The 18,280-nt window shown below is 37.9% G+C and overlaps 1 protein-coding gene across 1 annotated transcript in view; it reads left to right on the forward strand.

Annotated features, from left to right (window-relative positions):
• Positions 1-18,280, forward strand: part of FAT4 (FAT atypical cadherin 4) — a 240,320-nt gene that overhangs the window by 135,842 nt on the left and 86,198 nt on the right. Inside the window, exons 4-6 of the mRNA XM_075929867.1 lie at positions 3,811-4,161; positions 10,683-11,605; positions 12,361-12,535. Of these exons, the coding sequence (XP_075785982.1) occupies positions 3,811-4,161; positions 10,683-11,605; positions 12,361-12,535 (1,449 nt within the window). The remainder of the gene's footprint in view (positions 1-3,810; positions 4,162-10,682; positions 11,606-12,360; positions 12,536-18,280) is intronic.

An 18,280-nucleotide genomic window follows, 5' to 3' on the forward strand; every position in this document is an offset into this window, starting at 1 on the left:
GTTAAGATTGAAATTCTTTCCTTCACTCATGCTATTGTGCATGCTGTAGATAATACAATACATATGTTGAGTCAGAGCAAACACTTTTGGGAGACCACTATGATGCTCAGTGTGATGAATTGAAAACAAAATTGCCTCTAACAGTGATTGCAGTACTATGGGAATTCTTGTACTAAACACAGAAAGATAGTTGCTGAAGCTGCCTTAGGTAATGGATATAGTGTTTTTAGGTTCAGTACATTTTATGTTTGCAGGTGTGCATATAATCCCTTGCAAGTTGAGATGAAAATATTCATCTCCTCCTGCTCACTATGCTGGACAATTCATCTCCTCCTGCTCACTATGCTGGACAACCCCCCTGTTTAGGGGGGGTAAGCAAGCCTGGCTCTCCCCCCGGGAGCTATGCTGGCCCTGGCTTCTCAACCCCTGGTTGCTGAGGAGGGGGAGGGGGCCAGGGGCCGCACCAGACCTAGCTGCTGGGGAGGGGAGAACCAGGGGCCATGCCAGTCCTAGCCTCTCACCCTTCCCCCTGATTTTAGCCCTGGCCTCTTGCCCTCCCCCCCATTCTCCTTCCTGGCCTTCCCAAGAGCTCTTAGTCCCCTTCTGGTGCAGAGCTTTGGGGTTTTCTCCTCTCCCTGCTTCCCTGCAGGAAGCTGGCACTGATGCGCTAATCTTGGGGGGGGGGGGGGGTGAGGTGAGGGCTCTAGGCTGGAGTGCGTCTGGCCTGAGCAGCCAGAGGTGGCAGTTCCCCACTGGGTCCCGGAACTTCGGGGCCCCCAGTGCAGTGAGGAGCTATTGCTGCCACTCCCTGGCCCTCCTTCAGGGTAGCTGGGGGCCAGCGGGAAGCCCAACGCATCCCACAAGAGTGGGGGAGGGGAACCCTGAGCCATGGCCACCTCTTCCCCTTCTGGGGACTCCGTTGAGGCTGGGGTGGGGAGAGAGGGTGTTGAAGAGTGAAGTGATGACATCACTGTTGCTCCATAAGAAAAATTGTCTTTAATATATAGAGAGAAAACAGGCTTAAAAATATACAACTCAAGCATCACAAGTTCATAAAAAGTCATAAGAATTTGAGGGCAATACATTTACATGTAGCAAAAATGCGTACATGTATTCTGGTCTAGACACAGTTTGCTGCAATATTGGGCCATCACCCTTGCTCATCACAGGTGTACATGTAACCCATACAACTAGTGTGGTTCACTGTCCTGTACAGTGGCACCAAGACCACAGCAACAGATAAGAACAAGAGACTTCTATAAAATGGGCTGAGCTCCAGCTGGCTTTTAACTCTAAGGGTGTGTCTAAACTACATGCCTCCGTCGATGGAAGCATGTAGATTAGACAGATAGGCAAAGGGAAATGAAGCCACGATTTAAATAATCGCGGCTTCATTTAAATTTACATGGCTGCCGTGCTGAGCCGACAAACAGCTAGTCTGGACACTCCGTGCCGACCTGAAAGCCTTTTATCGACATCCTCCTTATGCCTCGTAGGATGAGGTTTACAGGGGTGTTGATAAAAGGCTTTCATTTCAACAGGGGAGTGTCCAGACTAGCGCCCAGAGCCGACAAACAGCTGATCAGCTGTTTGTCGGCTCAGCGCGGCAGCCATGTAAATTTAAATGAAGCCGCAACTATTTACATCACGGCTTCATTTCCCTTTTTCGAATACACAAATCTTCATGCCTCCGTTGATGGAGGCATGTAGTTTAGACATACCCAAAGGGTAGAGGCTCCTAGACTAAGCTCCAGAGGTCCCAGGTTCAAATGCACCTGGTGGAAGTTACACACACAGGGGTGCTACTGTTAGGATGGTGCAGCTTGTCCCATTATACTTTCTAATGATCTTTTTCCAGTTGACAGGCCAGCATGCACAGGGCAAATAGGTGTTCCCCCTTTGCTGTATCTTATGTCCTAGGGAATACACAAGTTGAGTATTCCCAGTATTCCATTCAGTCTATGAATTGATGTTTGCCCTTTTCACAGCGGGGCTGGGGTATGTGCCCAATGGCTCTTTGCCACCTTTCTTAACACTGCACATTGTACAAAAGCTAGCAATGATTAGCAATGATCACCTTATTTATTTGCAAATTACAATTACAGCTGATACTGTTACTGTACATTTGGTAATCTGATCCAGTATTAGATGGCCTTTCAGCTAACTAATGTGCAATCAGCAATACTGAAACATTAGAAAATCAAACATATGTTACAGAAACCAGAATGCACAGCTTGATTAAAGAGATGAAATTGTAGTAATAATTTTCATTCTGATAATGAGCAGTTTTCATAGTTGCATTACTTGAATATAACTGAGGGAGTTGTGAAGCATGTAAAACATTATTGGTTTTAGAAATTGAGTGAATTTAATTGTAGTTAGTGTTAAAAATACTTAAACACTAACACCCAATTTCTAAACTTCAGTAAAGTATAGCAAGAAATGCAAAAATAAAATAGTGGGCCAAACTCAAAAAAGTAGGAATTGTATGTGAAGAACTGTAAGGGTGTGTCTACACTGCCCCCTTAGCTTGAAAGATGCTACACAATTTGAGCTACGCAAATTGCGTAGCTTATTTCTAGTCAATTTCAAAATAGCTTATTTTGAAATTTGGCACTGTCTACACAATGACAAATTTTGAAATAAATCACTATTCTGAAACGTCCATTACTCCTCGCAGAACGAGGTTTACAGAGTCATTAGAATAGCGAGCCCGTTATATTTTGAAATAACGGGCATGCTTTAGAGATGCAGAAGAGCTATTTTGGCATACCGGAAGTATCCCAAAATAGCGCTGCTATCTAGATGTACCCTATGAATATAGCCTTTGTGAAGAATATGAGGGTTTTAGTTTCCTGACAAACTATTAAAAAATTGCTTATGGTAACTTTAACATGTTTAACAGACCCTACAATTGTTAGTAGCTCTATTTAAAACAAAAGAATAATCAGGTTTAATAGTGGTATTTACTTACACCCTGGGTCCCCTTCCTTGAACATTGCAAGTTAAATACTATTGAAAGACATTATTTAGTCTCTATTTGTGCAGTGTATTTACTTTTTTTAAAAATTTAAATAGAAAATAGAGATGTCTGTCCCCAGTTCTGTATATCCTAACAATAATTTAAAATAAAAAACATATTGGTCAACAGCCTAAAACATTTGTACATAATAAAATTAAACATATGACAAAAAGCAAAAACTGTTCTTGTGGAGGGAAAGACCATGAAATAGTTGATCATTTTGAGCACACCCTTTTTGAAAATTGTTGGGGAATTTAATGATAATTTTTCTACAGATTTTTGTAAAGCATACAAAATGCGATAGAGACTTCTCTCCTATTTTAAGGTTGATTTTTAAAAAGAAAGATATTTTCTATTAAATTCTTTAAATTTTAAAATAATTCTAGAGAACATTCTTACTTTCAGTAATACCCTCCATGATCGATCCCTTTCAAATCTATAGGACTTTTCCAAGAGAAAATGGATATTTAGCAAACTTAGGTATGGTTATTTTAATGTCTCAGTGGGTCTAATCAGGCACTTAAAGTTAAGCAAATATTTTAGTACTTTGCTGAATAGGAGTGGACCTTGGTGTGTAAGTACTTTGGGAAATTGGGGTCTGTGTTTAATTAATTCCTAATCTTAATAAAAAACATAATTATGAGGCTCTTTTTTCTTAAGAAAGAGACCTGTTATTCCATGGGAATGGCCTATTTACCAATTCCTTAGGAGCATTTGGTTCTTTTTCTAGTCTTTTGTGAATTGCTTGTTCTTGTTCTCTCACTAAGTATTTCCATTGCTTTGTGTAGGTTCTTTGGTAGCAGCCATTTTAGCTACTGATGATGACTCTGGCATCAATGGAGAAATCACATACACTGTAAGTGAAGATGATGAAGATGGCATGTTCTTCTTGAATCCAGTCACCGGAGTCTTTAACCTCACTCGTATATTGGACTATGAAGTGCAGCAATATTACATTCTTACTGTCCGTGCAGAAGATGGAGGTGGTCAGTTCACTACCGTCAGAGTTTACGTCAACATACTGGATGTAAATGATAATCCGCCTCTATTCAGCATGCCCTCATACAGCACGTCCTTGATGGAAAATCTGCCTCCTGGATCTACTATTCTCAACTTTAATGTGACTGATGCAGATTATGGTATGTGCTCCCTTGTATTCTAAAACTTCTGATGACAGATTCATGTTTCATGTTAGCAAGTTATTAAGGCATTTGTTCATGAATGGGCAAATAATGGCCATCTTTATAAAGACATTATTTATCCACAATAACCACACAATTGTGTCTGAAATATTCATTTAAAAAAAACCATGGATATTTTAGTTATCACTGTGTGTAAATGGTTTGATGATTCACATTATGTTGCAGAGTGAAAGTTTTCCACCATTTTTTATTTGACGTGAATAAAAAACCAACGGATATTTAATACATTCCTGTGCTTAGTGATGTCAATTACTAGCTTCCCTGACATCCAAATTGGGCATATATATTGTTGGAATGTTTTACATATTGAGCATGTTGAAGTAATTAGGCACAATGAAAACAGAATATTTAAAGATACTTTTCTTAATATTTTGATCTTAAATCAGATATATAATGCAACTGGTTTAATTTAATATTTTGTTTTGATTTGTTTTTCCTATTTTTATTTTAAAACAAAATCTGTAATAGATTCCAAAACACCTCAGAGAAATATGTCAAAACCACATCAGCCATCATTACAATGTTTCTGGTTGAATGTATTTTATCAGGGAAGATGAAGAGATGGTGTCACTACATGTGAGGGAAATGCGCACTTAAAAGGTTTTAATCCTTGAATTATTCTCAGCATCAAACCCTCTAGTATAAGAGTTTACACGGTGCAACATGTAGGGTTTTAAAAGATGTTATATATTTATATGTGTGTGTGTGGGGGGGGGGGGTGTTTGTTTATACATATATATATAATGTATTTAACAAACTGACTGTTGTCATATAGTTTGTCATATTGTTATGACTATTGAAAAATAATTATGGTGTACATATACATAACATATACTGTGTAGGATATTTCATTTTGTGTAAACATTAATGAGGATGACTTTTATAAAAATTACCTGTAAAATGTCATGGTAGATATTATAAGTGAATGATAATCTACATTCAGGGGCAGATATAGGGTAGGGCGAGCGGGGCGGCCACCCTGGGCCCCGCGCTTCAAGAAGCCCCGCGCATGCACTGTGGCACCACCGCGCATGCGCCATGGCAAAGGGGGGCCCCGCAAAATTGTGCTGCCCTGGGCCCCGCAAAATGGTCATCTGCCCCTGTCTACATTATGTACACATCACTCTAGATAACATCAATGATAGTAGGAGACTGAACACACCAAAATATGACAAAAAAAGTAGATGAAAAAGCAACGAGGAATGGTTTGTACTGCTTGGCTTTGAATTTCCCCTTGCTTTGGGTGATCACCTTAATGCCATTTAAACATTGTGGATCTTACTATCCATTGTCTTGCACTTTATTCAGTCATTTACACAATGCTATACACAATGCACGTGAAATGCTTCCAGATCATAAGAGTACCATTTTAAACCTACTTTGCACTCAAATTCCAAAGGTGTAAATGCACTCACATGGTGTGAACCAGTGGGGCATAATGGACAGGATCTTGCATTCTATATTTTATGGCAAGCTTTCTTTTTTAGTAGGGTGGATTTACCTTTAATAGAGCAGAAAATGGATTACATGAGCTTATTGGTTTCAATATACTATACTGAGAAACAAGGTCATTCTTGAACTAATTTCTGTTGGTGAGAGAAACAAGCTTCAAATTATACATATTTTCATCTTTTAAATCTCTACATGTTTACATCTTATAAATACTCGTGCTACATGGTTGGTCCCATTAAAGATATTACCTCACCCACTCACCTTGTTTCTCTAGTATCCGGGCACCAACACAGCTACAACAGCATTGGTGTAATTACTTCATATAATGTACTTTATAAAACAATCACTTCAGCAGATGTTAACAAGCTGTAGTTCCCTGCAGCTTTCCCTGTAGTTCCCTGTAGTTCCCTGCAGACTGGTGTAAAACAGGGTAGGAGTTACTATTGTACTTCTCCATAAATAGCTCACACGTAGGCATTTGGTAGTTTAGGCGGGGGAAGGCACAGCCTTCCCAAACCATCAGGCATGGCCCTGCCCACACTCTGCCCCCAGCACACTTGCTGTAGGCATTCTGGGGCAGAGTGTTGCTTCCCCCAGAGTTCGCCCTTCCTGTTCTCCATGGCCAGGGAGGCTCAGGATATGTGGCCTCCTCGCCCCAACCTCCCTAGTAGGGATGGGGGGGGGGGGTGCCTCCCCCAGCCCTAGCTGTACCAACCTCTCATAAGCTCACAGATAATGATCTGAATTAGGGCTGTCAATTAACGTGTGTTAATGCTTGTGATTAATGCATTAATTTTTTTATTGTGTTAATCGCAAGCATTAATGCTGCACTTCCCCTTTGAAACGTCGCTCCGGCACTTGCAAGGGGCAGCGCGACATGGAGCTGGGGATCAGTTGGGTACTCCAGCTGATCTCGGGCTCCCGTGGTTCTGCTCCTTGGAAACGCCGGGGTGGCCATTCCAAGGGGTAACTGCAGTGAGCCTGGGGTCAGATGAGGACTCCAGCTGATCCAGGGCTTCCGCAGCATTTCAAAGGGGCAGTGCACGCGATTAATCACATGATTAATAGCGATTACATTTTTTAATCGCATGATTAATCACGATTAATGTTTTTAATCACTTGACAGCCCTAATCTGAATGTATATTAACTTTTGTGAAGTTTTCTGATCATTTGTGAAATGATACAAATAGCCTGCTGGGCTATGAAAGGCATGTTGTTTTATACCAGGTGGCCTTTTCTGTCAGTCCAATATAAACATTAGTAAATTCTGAGAGAGCCTGTAGAAAGAAAATACTTTCATTGCTATTTTTCTGTTTGACCCACCTTAATACTTATTTGCAGCCATTTGAGTTGCTTTTATATATAGAATTGGTAGTATTATCAAAGGGAGTCTAATGTAGTTTTTAAAGCTGTGCAAAAAAAGACATGCATTGGTTCTTGTATCTTTTGTTTCAGGTTTTTGTGTTTTTGTTTTATATCGAAGATGTGTTCAAAGGTATAACTTGAGTAATTTCCTCATAAACCAAAACAAAACTAAGCTTATAAGAGTTGTAGAGAAGTGAACGACTGCCACAGAAAAAAAATCTCTAGGCAAGAAAGCAGGATATCTGCTGATAACAAGCCGGCGCAGTGTGAACCCATCCGAGGGGAAAGGGATCAGTTTTTCTTGTCCCATTAATACTAATTAGCCACATTAAAAACTTTAAAGAGCTTGACATCTCCCTGTCTGAGCGCTGAAGGCACGCTCTGTCAGTGAGAAAAGATCAATCCAATGAGGCAGCCAACTGTTATTCAGTCACAGTAATCAGTGTGGAGGTGTCTTCCCATCGTGCATAAAGGACGTCTAACTCACAATAGTGATACGGATGAAAGATGCCCCACGTCCAATTAAGTGAAGTGTATAGTGTTTTCTTTTTAAATGGACAATGTCTTTCTCCAGTGAGATGACGGGTAAAATTCTGGCTCCACTGAAGACAATGGTAAGGCTCCCACTGACTTCAGAAAGGATTTTAGGTGAGCATGTGAGTAGTGAGCATGTGAGATGTTTGCAGGATTCAAATCCAAAGAATGATGAGATTTTTATTTTCTTTTAAAAACCAATACAAATAATGAACTACATTGTATCACATAGAAATAGACTGGAAAGTATAATAAAACAGTCATGGATTGGAAGAATGGCAATTGCTGTAATTTTGATACGATTATGAATCAGTATTGTCCGAGGAATAAAATAGCGTATGGATATGCAGATAAAAAAAGAACGAGTAATAAGCTGTATCTGGAACAAGTGATAAAATATACCACAGAAAGGATTGGAAACACAGAGTAATAACATTTAATGGGAGTGTTTCAACTTCATTCTTCTTCTTTAGGGTTCAGTTCCCGCATCAAAGCCAGTAGCAGAATTCCCATTGGTTTAAACAGAAGTAGGATTGCCAGCTGATGAAGCTGGTAGTTTTTCATGTTCCTCCTTGACATTTCAGGACATTTTCCTGGGTAAAGTTAAGCAAGTTAAAACCAAACTAAACAAATGTATAATACTTAGTGTACAAAGCGAGATGCAAACATTAATTAATTAAAGTCTGTAAAATAAATACAGCAATCTTTCCCAAATATTAGTTAAATGTATAATTTCTCATGTCTAGCTCTACACGCTTAAAAATAATGATTTAGAATCTTACTAGTTTGAGAACAATAAATGGCAATGATTAATATTTTGTATATAGGAATCATTTATTTCCTAGTAAGTTCAATGGAGATGGGAGAAGCTACTGAATACAATTTGGCAGGAAATACAAAGTAATGAGATACTTAAATGTCTATTTTCAGATGATACATTGTGGAAAAAGAAGTGCAGTGGGGGTTAGTTATAAATTTCAAACACAACCTTTATAAACAAAGAAGCTAAATATAGAATTTCAAAATTATGAATTTATGGTTTCAGGGTTTAATGCAGAGACCAGAGAGAAAAGAAAAACAGACCTCATCTCACCTTTTTATAGAATAACTCAAATGTTTAACATGAGCTCTGGGTTTTAAGTTTTCAAGTCATTTAGTACTTTGTCAGGATTCAGTGTATTTTTTAAGCAAAATTTGTGAATATCTTCCTTGGCCATAACTGCAGCAGCTATATTTCAGTCATAAGATATGGGCTGTTCATTTGATATTTTGAATGCTCTTTCATATATAGTATCGCATATCTCTGTATATTATTCTTTGTTGCTCTGCTTAATCTAGTTATTTTTCTTTTAGTACAGTTCCTAATTTTTTCTGTAATAGCTATTGTGAACATAGTACTAAAAATTTCTCTCTTGTGAATGTGTATCATTATTTACATTAAGAATCAGACATAGTAGGAATTTTTGATGTGATGAACTTAAATGGGGCTAGGGTATTAAAGGGGTTCACCTTTAATCTTCAAAGACTCCCCTTGCAGACATGCAGAGCCTCTGCATGGGCATAAGGGTTCACGGACCCTCCCTATCCAATTTCAAGATAGAGACTTTAACGGTTTGATTACCACCACATTACTCAAAATTATTGTATACTGGTAGGACATATGAAGTTACATTGCTTTGAAACTCATGTAACACAGTGGTGAATCAAGCTCTATCCTTTGTCATATGATAATGTTGCTTATCCAGCTGTTCTAAATGTTATATTCCAGTAGTGATGTACAACATCCACCCTGCAATGAACATATGGATTGTGTGTGTAAATATACAACTACTGTCATCCCTAATTCCTTTAATTTATTTGGTACCCAGCCTCATGAGGGTCCATTACTTTCATTGCTACTATCCTTGTTCAGGAAGGGTACATCTACATTGTGGTGCTATTTCAGGATACTTCCGGTATCCCCAAATACCTAATCCCCAACTTGACAGAATGCCCAATATTTCAAAATACCTTTCAAAATAATGGGTCTAGACTATGAAATTTTTCCTGGATACCTCTGGTATCCCGGAAAAACTCCGCTGCATCAAGGGAATTTTTTGTGGAAGAGCAGACATGCTCTTTCAGAAGCCCTGTCTTCCTTGTTTCATGAGGAAGAAGGGCTCTTCCGAAAGAGGAAGCTTTTCCGAAATTTGGCCCAGTGTAGACGGGCCAAATTTCAGAAAAGCCTCTTCCAAAAAAACAATCTGAAAAAGGTATGCAAGTTGCAGAGTGCTATTTGTGTAATTTTTCCGAAAAAAATGCATCAGTCTAGATGTAGCCTCAGCGTAGGACCAAATTCTTGTTCTACTGAAATCAAGTTAAATATTGTCCTTTACTTCAGTTGTGTAAAAAGGTTGTGACCTTTTACACTGAATATTTTACAGATACCATTGCTACATTGTTTCAAATAAAAATTATTTTGAGGCCAGAAGGAAAGGATAAATTTAATAGACCCTGATCCAGATATCAAAAGTCTATAGAAAAATTCCTCTTTACTACAGTGGAAGTAGGTTTGATACCTGTTGAATTATAAGAGTACTTATTACACATTAACATATTCAAAGCATGGTGTACATTTATAAATCTGAAAGGATAGCTAGTGATTAAATCCATAATATAGTTTTTGGTTGTCATATGAGAGAGTAATTTGGGGAGCCATTGCTCTTGGTGTCCTTTTGAAATAAAACAGTACAGATACATAAATAAATAAATATTGTGCCCTAATTAGTGTGTTGTTATCATATGGCTTTTGTGTCAGTCAGAGAATATACACATTTACAGAAGTGTATTGATAAACTTCTACAATTTATAAATATTTTACCAAACAATATCTTCAGTAATGTTTGAGTGCAGTTCTTGATTCTAACATATAAAATATAATATATCACCTCAATACTTCTTGGTGTAATTGCAGGTGACCTAAAAAAGTGATTTTCTACCACATAATTGTATTCCTTCGAAGTGTAAACATTTTGCCATTTTTATCTACCACTAATTATTTTATTTACTAGTCATTCAAATACCTATTTCTGTGTATTTCATATGTATCCTTATTTTTGTTTTATAGGCGCTAACTCACAGTTGTCATACAGCATTACATCAGGAGATAGCTTAGGTCAATTTAATATTGACAAGAATGGAGTTCTGAGCATCAAGCAGCCTTTGGATCGGGAGAGTCAGTCCTTCTATAGCCTTGTTGTTCAGGTTCATGACATGGCTACTCTACCAGCCTTCAGATATACAAGCACAACGCAAGTGTCCATTATTTTACTGGATGTGAATGACAATCCTCCAAGCTTTATCTCTCCAAAGCTGACGTACATCCCAGAAAACACACCCATAGACACGATTGTGTTTAAAGCTCAAGCAACTGACCCAGACAGTGGACCTAACAGCTATATTGAATATACTCTGCTGAGGCCTTTGGGAAATAAATTTAGTATTGGCACTATTGATGGTGAAGTAAGGCTCACTGGGGAACTTGACAGAGAAACAGTTGCTAATTATACCTTAACTGTGGTAGCTACAGACAAAGGTCAACCATCCCTTTCTTCATCTACAGATGTCATTGTAGTAGTCCTTGATATCAATGATAACAGCCCCCTCTTCGCACAAAAGCTATATAAAGTAGAGGTAGGTGAAAATACTCTGACAGGAACAGATCTGATTCAGGTGTTTGCTACAGATGGAGATGAAGGCACAAATGGGCAGGTTCGCTATTCTATAATCGGTGGGAACAGCAACAATGAGTTTCGTATAGACTCTGTTACTGGGGTGGTAACAGTAGCCAAACCTTTGGATCGAGAGAAAAAGCCCTCCTACTCACTAACTGTTCAGTCATCTGATCGTGGAAGTAGTTCCAGAACAGACACCACCACAGTCAATATTGTTCTGATGGATGTCAATGATTTTATTCCGATATTTGAGCTTTCTCCATATTCTGTCAATGTCCCTGAGAATTTAGGGACACTTCCAAAAGTTATTCTTCAGGTCAGTACATTTTAAAAACGTATTTATTACAAATATTTGCTATTTGCTTCTTCAAAAAGTGAAATACATTCTAACATTTGTAAAGTTGAATTATTGCTTTTTTTGAGTATAACATAGCATGCAATGCTTTCCTTTACAAATTGTATAACAGTTGGCCCCTTATCTTAAACACACATTAGGCTTATTTCATTCCCTTGGTTTCCACTTCCATCTCCATAGAGCACATTCTCTTTCTTTCTTTCTTTCTTTCTTTCTTTCTTTCTTTCTTTCTTTCTTTCTTTCTTTCTTTCTTTCTTTCTTTCTTTCTTTCTTTCTTTCTTTCTTTCTTTCTTTCTTTCTTTCAGGTGAGGCATTACTGCAGTGGAGAGTTTCATTAAATATGCTGAGACAGAAGCAGATACAATATTCTCTTCGATTTAGCAGGTTCCTACAAAGTCATCTGTGCATTTTACTGAATCTAAAGCTGGCTCAAAGGCTGGTGTTAATAATATGTTAACATATGGATAAAAAGAGTAAATGAATAATTTTGTAGTTTAAAATATCACTTTTTAAAGATACCACTCTTTTTAAATTGTCAGTTTGCTGTAACATGCAATTTGTAATAAACCTCCAAGTATTAAAACTCATTCTGTCACAGATGGAATATTTCCTCTTCCCAAAAAAATACTTTGCCACAGAAGATAATGATGATAAACACAATCATGTACTCTTCAGGTATTATTATTTATTATAATATCCTTATGTCACTATTATAGGTTGTAGCAAGGGATGATGATCAAGGTCTAAACGGCAAACTTACATACCTTCTTGTTGGTGGAAATGAAGACAGTGCCTTTACTCTCTCAGCCAGTGGAGAGCTCCACTTGGTACAAAGCCTGGATCGAGAGACTAAGGAGCAATACATCTTGCTGATCACAGCTGCTGATTCTGGTAAATCAAATGTGCAGGCTACCAATGCTGAATTTGTATTTTATTTTTGCTATTTGTAAACTATGCAAGCCCTCATTTTGGTATATAGAAACATGTTTGAAGTCTGTCCCATTTATAGTTATGTGTAAAAGTCAGGGACCTTAAGTTTTATGAACACACCCAGAATGAAATCTTGATTTCACTGAACTCAGTAAAAGTTTTGTCATTGACCTGGACTAAGATTTTCCTCTGGTTTTTACATGCCTGCATTTAGCCAGATCTGCATGTATGCTACAGCTACAAAATTTACTCCAGAATCCAAGTGGTCTTACTTTAAAAAAAAAAAAAAAAAAAAAAAGCAAACATTTAAATCAATCTAAATCTCCATTTGTAGTTTATCTGTGAGAGCCAAATAATTTACCATTTGTTCTAGCAGAGTTTTGATGAAACTTGAGGCAAAGTATACATGCTTTTAATGTTAAGCACCAGTGTTTCCTGTAAGCTGTGCTCTTGTGCGGCTGCTCAGGAGATATACAGATGGCGTCAGCTGACCAACTACAGCTAGGTTTTGTTGGTTTGTTTCAATGGGCGGTGCACATTTGTACATTCTTCAGTGAACATAAATTTGTTCTGCACATGGATGGAAAAAATCTACACATGGATGGAAAAAGTTAGAGGGAACATTGTCAGGTATCCAAGTTGGAAAATTATGGTGATAGTTTCCATTGAGAAATATTAGTGTTGAAAAACAATTCTATGCTGATTTACCTGCTCTGCGATCCTGCTGACCTCAATGGAGTTCCCTGCTGAATTTAGCATTCACTTTTTAAAGGCCCATCTCATTGTCAGAAGTTTCAGAGGGGTAGCCGAGTTAGTCTGTAACAGGAAAAACTTAAAAAACAACATGTAGCTGTTTTGATAGTCTTTAAAGTGCTACCAGACTGTTTGTTGTTTTTTAAGTTTTTCTCATTGTCAGGTCAGTCTACTTCTAGTATACTGCTGTATTACTCATTATGTGAACACAATCTGTAATTCTTTCAGTGGCAACCACTCTCAGTTACATTTTCTATGTCAACAGTACCATGGTGTCCACATATGTTATAATACAGATAAAAATATTACTAAAGAGCATAATTTTAGAACATGAATTACCATTTGGTTTGAGCTCTGTTCTGATATCTTTAGTGTGCCCTGAGCTATACTCTACTTTTGAGCTTCATCTTTTCCTGGATCCTGTGTGCTAGATTGTGACTTGGACTATACAACTGCATAAGGAGAGAAGCATGTCTGTTTAATCTCCAGCCCAGGTAGAGAGGGAGTGGTACGGAATGAGCAAGTATTGGGCTATACATCTGTAAGTGGAGTTGATACAGTAAGTGTCATGCAGAAAATGAGAAGTGTCTTTGTGCCCCAAAAGGATATCTCTGAGGCACAATGCTTCACAGGTGCTAGATGGGGCATATTACACATACCCTGTACTCTGGGTTATGCCCAATGGAACAATCTTGCTTTAAGCCACTTGTTAACATACAGTTGTGTTAGTATACTTATCTTAGCCATGAAAAGAACCCCATGAAAATCATTAAACTGTTTTATGGACCATAGGAGACTTTCCTACTTAATGCATGGCAAGCTCATAGGGTCATTACTTGAAATAACTGGCAAGACCAGCACTGTAAACTTGTAAATATTATGCTCATTTGTTACTAACTGAAGCCATAATCTTTATTTTTGCCTGTCCCAAGTCCAGTCCAAGCCAAACCCAATTAATCTGTTTAACAGTGGTAAACGAAATGCATAGTATTCAGAAAAATATGTTAAACTTCACCTGAATCAACTATTTAATTACTCTATTATGATTAAATGTACAGTTGGCTTAATCTTCATTGTTTTGGTACCCATGCTTTAGATTTTAAACAGGTTTGTGCTTAAGATAGAATAGAATAGAATAGAATAGAATAGAATAGAATATAGAAGTGGAAGAGATCTTGAGAGATCATCAAGTCCAGTCCCCTGCCCTCACGGCAAGATCAAACACCATCTACAGCAGTGTTCTTTCTCCTATAGTCCATCTACAGCAGTGTTCTTTCTTAAACTGTGTTCCGCAGCATACCGGTATGCCATGAGGCAGTGGGAGGTGTGCCGTGGAGAACAGCAGAGTTCAAAATGGCTGCCCGTAAAGGGGCAGATGACCTTTTTTTGCTCCATAACTTTCCCCCCGACCCCTTTTTTTTTGCTCCATAACTTTCCCCCTGACCCTTCCTCCCCCCCAACCTTTTTTTTTTCCTCAACAAAAAATCCTTGGAGTTCCTCATAAAAAAAATATTGTTTGGTGTTCCTCGGTCTTAAAAAGTTTAAGAAACACTGATTTACATCATCCCTGATAGATGTCTGTCTAATCTGCTCTTAAATATCTCCCTGTGAGACCCTTTTAGATACATGATAAAAGATACATTATCACTTCCCCTCTCAATCTTCTCTTTTCCAAACTAAACAGGCCCAATTCCTTCAGATTTCCCTAATAGCTCACATTTTCTAGACCTTTAATCATTTTTATTGCTCTTCTCTTATCCTTCTCCAATTTTGGCACATCTTTTTTGAAATGTAGTGCCCAGAAGTGGACACAATACACCAATTGAGGCCTAATCAGTTCAGAACAGATCAGAAGAATGACTTCTCATGTCTTACTCACAACACTCCTGTTAACAAGACTAACACGGCTACATTTCTATCACCACTCCTGTTAATGCATCCCAGAATCATGTTTGCTTTTTTTGCAATAGTGTCACACTGTTGTCTCATATTTCTGTAGTACTCCTTCCTAGACAGTCACTTCCCGTTCTGTATGTGTGAAAATGATTACTAAGTGGAGTACTTTGCATTTGTGCTTTTTAAACTTCATCCTATTTACCTCAGACCATTTTTCGAGTTTGTTCAGATCATTTTGAATTATGACCCTATCCTCCAAAGCAGTTGCAACCCCTCCCAAATGGTATCATCTGCAAACTTAGTAATCACACTCTCTATGTCAATATCTAAATCATTGATGAAGATATTGAACAGAACTGGTCCCCAAACAGACCCCAGCGGAACTCCACTTGTTTTGCCCTTTCCACATAACTGTGAACCATTAATAACTACTCTCTGAGAATGGTTATCCAGCCAGTTATACACCCACCTTGTAGTGGCCCTATTTTTTATGCTGGAAGATATTTTATCTTCTAATTGGACTATAGTTTTATCGTGCAACATATATAATGAAAGACATAGCTTCTTTACATCTGGTGCATCTATAAAACTCTGTTAGATTGCTAATGATTTAGCTAAAACATTGAAAAAAACCCACATCTTGCTCATACTGAAATCAGTCCAAGTACTGCAGTTGACTTCAATAGAATCATAATAAGAATACATACTTACATAACTTTACAACTATTGCCTAGTTAAGCATAGTGAAATTCTAGGGGATTCCTGTGAAATCAGTTGATATAAATGTGGAAACGTAATTCTCCTTAGTAATAACAGGTGTGATGTGCCCAGTTCTCTGCTTATTGTAGCTTGGTCTCACTGAAGGATTTTGTATTGTTAGAATTTGCTTCTGGTTTTCAGCTTGTTTTTAGTCGTGTGTTCTTTAGTGAATAGTCACCATGTGTTGGAAAGCAGTGAAAGCTGAAACCTTGAAAAAAGGTCATCTTTCTAAAAATCATCCATGTTATCTCTGAAAATAAATCAGGGAAAACGTGTGATCCTTTGGACTTTAGGTTTGGCTTTTATTAACTGTGTAAAAAATAATCTTATTGTTTTGCTTTTCACAGTGCATGCTCTATTTTATCCAGTAGAGTAGATCTTATTTAGCTTTGTTGCAAATCTAAGTCTCTTTAGCTATCCGGATGAAATTAAACCTGAAGATGTGTGAGTAGCACATCAAAGGCAAAATTCTTCCTGCCCAAACTCTTTCCTTTCTTCTTATAGTGAACCCATATTGGGGTAAACAGAATAGACATCTGACACTCATAGATACAACTATTCAGAAGATCCAACTGCATACTATCTTGTGGATGTTCCTTTAACATAACTGCAGGATTTGTGCACCTGCATGTTTATTTTCCCTATGTTGTTGTTTTATGGCAGTTCAGAGCAAAGTTCCTTCCCTGCACTCCTCTTCCTTCTTCAAGAAGGCAAAATCTGCTAGCAGTCCTTGCCAATAGCTGGTTACTCCCCTGACTTCAGGTCAGCCACACTAATCAACATATGGTGAGAGTAGAATCATGGTACTAGTCACTTTCTACTACTCTTTATCTACTCCTGGGCCGTGTGCGTGTGATGGGAGTAGAGATCTAGAGAGGCTGCACAAGAACACATGTCGAGGAACAGATGAATATCTTAGCTTTCTTATGCCCGGCTATAATCTGGTACTTTAAATTATTTACTAAATGTTGAATGTCAGGTTGTTACTGTAAAACAATTACTATTTTTCCTTTCAATACACTTTCAGTCAGTTTTCCCAGAGATTCTCTTGGCAATTGGAACTAATAATAGAAATAAAATTATTGATATTTCCTGTTTATTTTGAGCCCCTACTTCTCAGCCATCCTTCACGTCTTCACTAGCAGCATTCCCTTACAATTTCTTTTTAATCTAGGAACCAATTCTACCAAGTGCCTAAGAAGTTATGAGCATCACAAACTCATTTTTAGTTGTTGTTGGTGGGGGGGAGCTCTTGAAGTTTTACACTTTCCAGGCATACTCAGTACTTTGCAGGATTTAACCTCTAGGGTTTTGATCAACAAATGAAATGCAAATTCAGGCCCAAAGTCCCCTTTGTTCTTAATTAGAGTCCTTTTAATAGCATATGTCAGCAATCAGAATACTTGACTGCTTAGATGTGATTTATAAGTGGGAGTGACAAGCAAATGATGAATTTTAGAATAATGCGATAGTGTTGAAGATGTTCCTTCCAAACTTCTACTTGCATATTTACGAAGACACCAATACGCAACCATAAAAGTACTTTTATGGGTCTCTTTCTAGCACATAAATCATTTTTTGGCTTAGCTGCACCTTTCTTCATGGCAAAATTGTTCAGAGAGGAGAGGGTTTACTTTTTGCTCCATCTGGTGTTGCTTCAGAGATGGGTAGACATTACAATTTGGCAATATGACAAAAGTTGAAGCAGCAGCTTTTATCATAACTTCTTTAACTCTTTTGAACGTTTTTGTGAAGAAATTTTAGGATTCCAGCCATCATCATCATTTTATTTATTAGTTGCATGGCTATTGAGAAGCACATCTGGAAATCTGATAGCTGCCCCAGTGTTCTGTTGAAATGAATACAACCACATCGTCTTGCATTTGCAGAATGTGTTTACCACACAGAATAGCAAGAGTATACAGCTATTAATTGAAAGCCCTTTTCATTTTTTTGTTTTTAAAAATAAACTAGCAACCAGATTACATGTAGTTATAATGCTACTCTTTGAAAAATAAATCAGAGTGGATTGCTTGTCATAATTAACAGTTATTAGTATACCTCTTTGGTTCATATGTATTGCTTTCCAATTTTTTTCTGATGAATATTTGCATTTTTCCTTTCAAGCATGCAGGACAACAAACATTACTTCTCTACAAGTTGTGATCCATTAACATAGGCTCTTGTATATATGCAGGAAGAAGGTATGTGAGGAGTTTAGCTCCTTGCACAGCCCATGTTAACGGCCACACACCAGAACAGCCCATGTGCAGAGGCTCTTCGCCTTTTCCCTCCCAG

Source organism: Pelodiscus sinensis, chromosome 5, assembly GCF_049634645.1.
Source record: "Pelodiscus sinensis isolate JC-2024 chromosome 5, ASM4963464v1, whole genome shotgun sequence".
NCBI lineage: Eukaryota > Metazoa > Chordata > Testudines > Trionychidae > Pelodiscus > Pelodiscus sinensis.